Source organism: Capsicum annuum, chromosome 3, assembly GCF_002878395.1.
Source record: "Capsicum annuum cultivar UCD-10X-F1 chromosome 3, UCD10Xv1.1, whole genome shotgun sequence".
NCBI classification, from domain to species: Eukaryota; Viridiplantae; Streptophyta; class Magnoliopsida; order Solanales; family Solanaceae; genus Capsicum; species Capsicum annuum.
The window spans coordinates 111,898,702-111,907,164 of record NC_061113.1 but is presented as its reverse complement, the minus strand read 5'-3'; the positions used below and the strand labels follow the sequence as shown (position 1 = coordinate 111,907,164).

General features: G+C 36.0%; 2 protein-coding genes across 4 annotated transcripts in view; one reads left to right on the top strand and one right to left on the bottom strand.

Moving 5' to 3' along the window:
* The window catches only part of LOC107865346 (histone-lysine N-methyltransferase ATXR4), a 14,112-nt gene extending 10,354 nt beyond the window's left edge, over window positions 1–3,758 (top strand). The window contains 7 exon segments of the mRNA XM_016711628.2: window positions 656–725; window positions 904–994; window positions 996–1,081; window positions 1,727–1,798; window positions 2,684–2,832; window positions 2,899–3,315; window positions 3,408–3,758. Of these exon segments, the coding sequence (XP_016567114.1) occupies window positions 656–725; window positions 904–994; window positions 996–1,081; window positions 1,727–1,798; window positions 2,684–2,814 (450 nt within the window). The 3' untranslated portion in view covers window positions 2,815–2,832; window positions 2,899–3,315; window positions 3,408–3,758.
* A 662-nt stretch (window positions 3,759–4,420) lies between these two features.
* Window positions 4,421–7,900, bottom strand: LOC124896634. 3 transcript variants are annotated; one of them, XM_047408238.1, is made up of 4 exons: window positions 7,843–7,900; window positions 5,946–7,659; window positions 4,925–5,841; window positions 4,421–4,847 (listed from the first exon to the last, which is right to left on the bottom strand). In XM_047408238.1, the coding sequence occupies exons 3-4, from the start codon at window positions 5,498–5,500 to the stop codon at window positions 4,479–4,481; spliced, it is 945 nt and encodes a 314-aa protein (XP_047264194.1). In that variant the 5' UTR covers window positions 5,501–5,841; window positions 5,946–7,659; window positions 7,843–7,900; the 3' UTR covers window positions 4,421–4,478. The 3 variants fall into 3 exon arrangements, 2 of the variants coding, with proteins under 2 accessions (XP_047264194.1, XP_047264193.1); XR_007052994.1 differs by having other exon boundaries at window positions 4,421–4,842; window positions 5,946–7,885; XM_047408237.1 differs by having other exon boundaries at window positions 5,946–7,885.
* Window positions 7,901–8,463: the final 563 nt, after the last annotated feature.

The window sequence follows — 8,463 nt, the reverse complement described above, 5'->3', positions numbered from 1 at the left end:
AGTCCGTATGGGTGCCTTATTTATATTATTGTCATCTGCTTCTGTGCTTTACTATGTGTTTGTGTGATATCTTGTGCCTGAGCCGGGGGTCTTTCGGAAACAGCCTTTCTACTTCATCAGAGGTAGAGGTATGGACTGCGTACATCTTACCCCCCCCAGACCTCACTAAGTGGGAATACACTGGGTTTGTTGTTGTTGTTGTACTCATTTGTGCCTTTCTTCATTAAAGCCAGCTATATTTATGTTTTGCGCTTAAAACCCTGATTGAACTGGACTGTTTTTCCCCACTTTCGCTTTTGATAACACTGGTTGTACCTTTAGAAGGCATAGATCATTTTAATCTGCTTCCTGTTAAATGTACTTCAAGAAGTTATTTTTTCATGAGTAACAACAGCCAATGACCAGAATTTGTGAAACTATTCTGTAAGAATGTTGTATGTCTTACAAAAGGAAGTCCAAGATGAAAGTTCTCCCTCCATTTCATTCTTTTTCCTCCCTGATGCTGGAAGGTGGAATGAAATAGAACTTTTTTCAAGCTCTGCTAGTCCCCCCCCCTCCCCCCCCAGTTTGTGAATGTAAGATAGATATCCGTGTCTTACATCCTCCAAGTGGCATCTCTAATCAATGGAGCCTATTCTGACCCTTTTAACATCAGACGGAGAAGGAATATGAGCTACTGAGAAGCACATTTGAAGATGCAGGGTTCACATATGAGCAGATTGCATGTATCCTTATAGTTTCATATCTAGTGTCTTCATAGGATTGAGTTTATTTTAGTTTTATATGAAGAAATAACGTTAGGTCTCTTTGATCAAGCCTAATTATTACTAAGCATAGAGGACTTCGATCAATTATAAAATATTTGGAGAGAAATGATGCTTTTGTCTCTTTAACTTCTGCTAGTTTTGTCAAAGAAATGGTATATTGATGTATTGGCACGTATCCGTTTCAATTCTTTTCGGATTGAATTGGCCATGGGATCGTATGAAGATATCATTGTCAGTAGCAGCAAAAGTAGAAGCAGAGGCTGCAGTTGGAAATGCTATTTATATGCTACCATCATTTTATAATCATGACTGTGGTAAGAGTTTTCAATATTCCGATATTTAGCACTTGCATTGTCTAAACTGTGTTAGTTGACCATTAATCAGAATGCATATTTGTAGAGGCATACCAAAATGAGAACTTCCTTGGTCTGCCCGCCTGACATGTGTTGATTTGGTTCTTGACAACAGAAAATAAATTTACATGGTTAATGTTGTTTATGCTGTTGTTGTAACTCAATGAAGTTTCCAAGATCCATAATTTTTGTTGGCTGTTGAATGGGTGAACTTGAATTTTATCTAATTCCCTGAAGGGCTGCGACTAAATATTGGCCACGGTCGAGTCTCATGATCTGTGGTAATTAGGACTAGGGATGCTCTAGACAAAGTGTCCCAAAGAGCTGAATATTCTATTTGTAAGTTGGCTTTGATCATTTTATTCTATAACTGGTCCTTTTACGGATTGGACCAGTATTCGTTCTTGCTATGATCCTCAAAGTTCTGATCTGCAACTGTTGTTAGTGGTTTCACATCTGTACTTCCTAGAGATACTGGACCTAAAGCTGACAAAATAACCTAAAAGAAGAACAGCGGAAGAAATTAACTTTGATCCAATGCTTCTATCCAGATATGTGCTAATGGAACATAAAGCAGTTTCATTAACTCGAATATTTCACCTGCAGATCCCAATGCACACATGTTGTGGATAGAAAGTGTGAACACAAAAGTGAAGGTGCTTCGTGATATAGAAGCAGGTGATTCTCCTTTCATTATTTGATCAGTTCATTTTGCACTTGTATACACAAGTGTAAGAGAATTTGTTCCATAAGATTTAAGAAAGTTGTATTTACTTGTTTCGTGAAATCACCTTGGCTTTTGTTATATGGTTCAATTTCTGGATGTTCATTGTCATTGAATACAGAGGTTCCATGTGATTAAAATCTGATTAGTAGTCCATTTTCACCTCAAAACAATGCATGCTTAATGGACGTCTTTGGTCAAGTGGTAAGAGTGCAAACAATGATATGTGCGTTAGGCGCATGTCACGGGTTCCAATCAGCTGCAGACAGCCTGGTATTTAAATGGAGAAGATTAGATGAGCGGATCCATTATTCACCGAGATTCGAGCCGTGCCCCATTGGCCTCGTTTATTTCTCGGTTATTAAAACAATGCACGTCTAATGTTTTGCTTATGTTGTTAGACCTTCAATTCTGTTGCGGCGAACATCTTATTTTCTCCTAATATAGGAATACCTAGCTCCTGATGATTTGGTTGATGTTGCTATATTACAACATCATCTACAAATGCTACAGACCTAAGCTAGTTTGGGTCGACAACATGGATAGTCATTATTCATTTACTCCATTTTGACCCGTTTCTTTCCAATACTCTCTATTTGATTGGTTTCCTTCTACTGGTAATATAGCCATGGAATATGATTTCCAGTTTCTCATGGCGAATTTCTAAATTTAGTTTATAAATGAACCTAAACTGGATATCTCATTTCCAGCAGAACCATGCTGGCATAATACAATTAACAAATAAGAAGTAGCTTCCATTGTTTTTCATTCACTCTGTAATCTCCAGTATTTATTCAGGAACTTCACATTGACACGTTTAAACTCCCATGTTATATCAGGGGAAGAGTTGAGGATATGCTACATTGATGCAAGCATGGATCATTATGCTCCTGCAGCTATCCTTTCTGAAGGATTTGGTTTGACGGAATACATATACAGGCCCTTGAAATATTTCACTTTTCCCGTATAGGCACCTAAATTAAGAAAGGTACCTATTGAACCCTTTACTCCTTCAGAAATGGTTTCAATTGAGCCTAATTCTCTGACGTGGCAGTTTGCAGGTACTCACGTCTGGGAGGCGCGTGAAATGTCATGGAACCAGCTTATGTGGCACCCAACGAATCTTTTATCCTCTTTTTATACCCAATTTCTTTTTAAAAAAAAACCCTAATTCCCACTTTCTTCCTCTTTTTATACTCAATTCTTAATATCCACCATTTTTGTCTCCTAAATTCTCCTTCTCCTCTTAAATTTCTTTTCAGCCTTCTCTTGCTCTGCTTAAACTCTCCTACTCTTATAAATTTCTTCTTCTTACCCGTTTTTAGTAGTAATGTCCAATTCATCTTTTTCATTGTCTTCATCTTCTTCAATTCCAAAAGGAGTACGTTTCTGTGGGGTGAAAGCTGAAATTAAGACCTCGTGGACACAACTCAACACTGGTCGGAGATTCTTTTGCTGCAAAACTTCAAAGGTATTCATCTTTTGCTGCTTCATTGGACGAAATGCAATTACTTCGATTAGTGGATGCAATTTTTTAGTTTATTTTTTTCTTTAAACCTGTAGGCGAGAGGTGGATGCAATTATTTTGACTGGTATGATGATGAAAGACGATGTGGGGTTTATTGAAAAAAGTCAAATCATTTGAAGAAGAGAGGAATCGATCAAGAAAATTTAAAGTGATATGCGTTGGGGCGATTGTGATTTTGGCTACATGGAATTTCTTCAAGAAATGTTCTTAGATTTTGGCAAATATTGGCTTAGGTTTCTTATATATGTGACTGTTTTGATTTGGCTAATTCTGAAATATATTAGTTGTATTGGGACTGTTTTGCTTTGGCTTTCTTGTTGTAGTGGGATTGTTGTGTATGAAACAATTAAGAAGGAATGAAGATAAGTTGTGAAATGTTACTCTCTTACGATGTTTTGATTTTGCTTTACTGTTGTAATTGGTTTAGTTAGATTACTGTACTCTATTTTTTTAGAGTTCAAATGATTCATTTAAATGATTCAAAGCTGTCAAATGTTTAACACAAAATGAACCACCATTCAATAATTATATAAAGCACAAGAGCACAAGTGCAATTGATCGACATTTTAAACACAATAATCTACCATTCAACTGCTCAAAATGAGCTCTAACAATACATCAAGTGTTCATCCAAAAGTAATCTAAACAGACCACAAAAAATAGTTCAGAATCTTCAAAAACCCCAACAAAATACCAAAGTAGTCATACAACTAATCACCAAACTATACATTGTACTAAAAACACAATTAATTCAACAACTTCATATTCCTCCTGGTGCACTAGAACTTTCAAGTTGGCTTCTTTTTTGACTGACTCATACTCTGCAATTGAGAAGTTGTGACAACATTCTTTTCCTTCCACTTCATTCCTCGAGGCTTATAACCAATATGAATATTTGTTTAAGTTGAATCTTTGTAAATATCCGGAGTGAAAACTGTTTCACCTCTAGTTCTAGGCTGTATAAAATGAAGTAAAATTAGATTTGTCAAAAGATAATTAAAAATTACATGAATGGAAGTTGTAATTCACACTTACATTTAATGTTTTACTGCCACTCATTTGATCAGTGTAGATACCAAATCCTACTGTCTGAGACCTCTTTTGTCCTACTGATGATGTTGATGCTCCAATGGTCTTTTTTTCTCCAAGTTGCTGATCAGATACACTTTCTTTTCCTTTACTTTTCCAGATCCTTTGCCTTTGCCAGCTCCCCTACCTTTGTTAGTACCTCTACTTCCACCTCTACCTCTTCCAGCTGGCTGCAGTCTTATAACTACTGAGGTATCAACACACATAGAACTGCTGAAGCTTGGTTGCTGGCTGAAACTTTGTGGCATGCTAGAGCTTGGTGGTTGGCTGAAGCTTGGTGGCCTGCTAGAGCTTGGTGGCTGGCTGAAGCTTGGTGGCCTGCTAGAGCTTGGTGGCCTGCTAGAACTTGCTGCCTGGCTAGAGCTTCCAGGTTTTCCCATTCTATCCTAACAATAAAGGATATTAAATATATATTATAAATATCAGAATTTAATTATTGAATCAAAAGATATGAGTGCATTACCTGAGCTTTACAGAGAGTCCTGTTATGACCAATTTGATGACATTTGGAGCAAGAAATTTTCAGTCTTTTCCTGGATAGCTTCCCATACTTCTTCTTAGGCTCATTCTTCCCTTTTTTTCTATTCTTTCCTGGTCTGCCAGACATTAGTCTAGGCTCAGGAGGATCAATCACTACACCACTTGTGTTAGGCCACATTTTCATATTAGGTATTGGCTGAAGAAAGTAGTCATAAGCCTTCAAGAATGTATCTTTCTTATACCATTCTTCCATATGAAATTTAGGCTCTATACATTTATGCTGATAAGCCAATACAATATGTTGACATGGTATGACTCTCAATTGCCATCTTCTACAAGTGCAAATCTTTTTCCTAATATCAACTATATGCCTATAAGGACCATCTAAAATTTCATACCCAATCTGTCCATAGAACCTAACTGTGCAATTTCTAGCCATATCTTTGTTTTCTTCAAGTACTAGCAAAGCCATAGGAGAGATGTCTGAAATCCAGGTATCAACAAACTTCCTCATTTCAATATTTCTATCCATTATATTGTGTCTAATCTTCTCTAACATACTGATTATAGATTTATGTCTAATAAGCTAAAATCCATGAATTAAAAGTCTCACACATATTATTTTCAACAATGTCACATTTAGAATACGCCCTAAAATATGCCCTGCACCATGATTTATTTTTCGTAATGTAATAAGTCCTCACAAATATTCTTACCAAGTTGACTGAGTTTTCCCATCTCATCCAAAAACTTCACTTTAAAACTGGATTTAGCGCACCTCCAAAATTGTTTTCTTCTTTCTTCTCCTCTCCAAATCTGATGCCAATTGGACCAGATGTGTCTTGCACACCACCTCATTTCACAATCTGGTAGCAACTCAAGTATAGTAGGTACAAGACCCTACATCAACATAAATACAAAATCAAAACACAAAATATATGGACATGGACTGTATAGTAAATAAATAGAAGACATCAAAATTAAAGTTTAAAAAGTAGACTAACCTTTTGCATAGCTGACATGACAGTCATTCCATGTCCAGTGCCTAAGTTCAAATCTTGAATCAAGTGGTTAAGGAAGAAAATCCAGCTATGTTTTGTCTCTTGATCAACCAATTCCTAGGCTATTGGATACATTTGATTATTTCCATTTCTCCCAATTGCAACTAACAATTCACCCTTGCAAGAACCTTTCAAAAAAACAACCATCTAACCCAATAATTTTTCTGCACCCTGCTATCCAGCCTCTCTTTAATGCATCAAAGCACAAATAAAAATAAATAAATAGATTTTTTCCAAGTTGAGACTCTCTATCTATCCTCACCCAACAAGAACTGCTAGGATTAATATGTTTTATTATGTCTGAGTAGTCACACAACCTTGAAAATTCCATCTTCCAATCACCCAAGAATTCTTTAATGATTCTATGCTTTGCCCTGCTACAAACAATTTTTCCCACATACAAACCCAATTTTTTTCTCACCAATTTCTAAATTTCCCACAATTTTATATAAGGTTGTAAAGTTATTTCAGCCTTGAACTTACTTGCGCTAAACTTAGATGTGCACAATTTGTTTTTTTTTTGTAGTAGTGCATACATGTACAGGATAGTAGTGCTTGATAACAAAGTCATCAGAATGCTTATCAATACTAGCAAACAACAACCATTTACATTTCTTGTCCTCACATCTAACTCTAACTCTATGTTTCTCATTACGCTTAAGCTTCAATCTAACTTTGTATTCAACAACATACTCAGCCACAACCTTTCTAAATTCCTTAGCATTTTCAAATATCATACCAAGCTCAAATATAGCCACAACACAATCAGGATCAAATCTTACCTTTTTTACTTTTCCTTCTTGTTGGTAAATCAACACCCCTGACAGCTTCAGGTTTCAGTCCATCAGCACTTTCATCACTATCAACTTCTGAGCTATCTATATACTCATCATCTTCCCCTAATTTTCCACTGTATCTAGCAGTTTTATTCCTTCCAATATCTTCAAATCCCCTATTAACACCTATTGATCCAAGTTTTATTTCTTCATTTTGGACAAATTTCTTTTGTTTCACATAGTTTCTCCTTTCATTTCTTAGAGTTCTTAACTCTTCATCAACCTCAGAATCATCATCTTCTGGTATATTAAACTCTTGAGAATCAGCACTACTATCAAGATCTGTTTCAGCCCCTTCTAGATTTGAGAGTTCATCTGCACCAGATTCTATATCTATGTTGTTAGTTTGGGTAGGTTCCTCATGTAACCCTTCAACATTAATATCATGAACTGTTGATATGTTCTCACCTACATTTCTATTTTCACCAACCACATTACTACTTTGATCACCTACTGTACCACAAAGAAAACCAGATGGGACCCCATCTTCTAGCACTTCTACCTCATCCACAACATGGTTCACATACAAGTCTAAAAAGTCCTCATCTTCTAGGTCTTCAACAAGACTTACCAAAGTCAAGTCATTTTCTACTTCAACAAAGACTTCCTTTTTAGGGTCTTTAAAGTAGAACCCACCAATAGTCATATACCCAAATTCTTTAGTATAATAAAGCAACTCAAATATAGAAAAGTGGTCCTTGTCCATACTTACATATTCCACCTCACTTTCTCATATGTAGCCTGGAGCATATTCTTTATCAGAAACAAACTTGCCACCGTGGTGAAAACGAGTTGTAATAATAATATTAGCCATCAGATTCCTGAAACAAAACTCCAAAAATACCTGACAAGTTATGAATAGTAAAAGCCCTAAAAAAACCCTAGCTTTTTTCGGATATTTCCGAACAACCATTACTAATGTAATATACTAACAAAGAACTAATAAACCATTTACAACAACAATTCATGACAAAAATGTGACAATATTGACATTTGAAACATACCTGAGTGCGATTCAAACACAAAACAATAACAATTCTTGAGATCCAACTCCAGATTCTTTGCAACCAGTAAAGAAATGTTGAAATCAGTGTCAAACTTGAACTAATAACTCAAAAACACTATGTAACTTTTCATTATACAATAGACGAAGCATAAATTAGTAGTATTTGGAGTGAAATCGCGATTTTAGGGTTTCTAATAGATTTGGGGATGGGTATGAGGTATTTGACGTTATAAGGGGGGAAATGAAGTGGAAATTATGTTTATGTATTAATTAAAAGAAAAGGTGAGGTGTAAAATATAATTGGTTATAATTGGTCAAAATTTACGCGTAGGCAGCGACTACATACACGCGCTTAACACATTAATAAAGAAGGCTTTAAAAAGGTGCCACGTCGGACAATTGAGCTCAATTGAAACCATTTGTGAAGGGGTAAAGGGTTCAATAGGTATCTGTCTTAGTTGAGGTGTCTATACGAAAAAAGTGAAATAGTTAAGGGGCCTGTATATGTATTTAGCCATTCGGTTTTCATTGCAAATGTGTTCGATATATGTCTGTGATGGTTGAATTGACGATCCATCAGAGGAACTGACGGTCCACCAGATCGTCCGTCACTCGAGTG

Coding starts and splice junctions, on each gene's coding strand:
- LOC124896634 (XM_047408238.1), bottom strand. CDS start 5,500: ATGTTAGAGAAGATTAGACACAATATAATGGATAGAAATATTGAAATG. Junction 4,848..4,924: donor GGACTCTCTGTAAAGCTCAG/GTAATGCACTCA, acceptor CTTTATTGTTAG/GATAGAATGGGAAAACCTGG.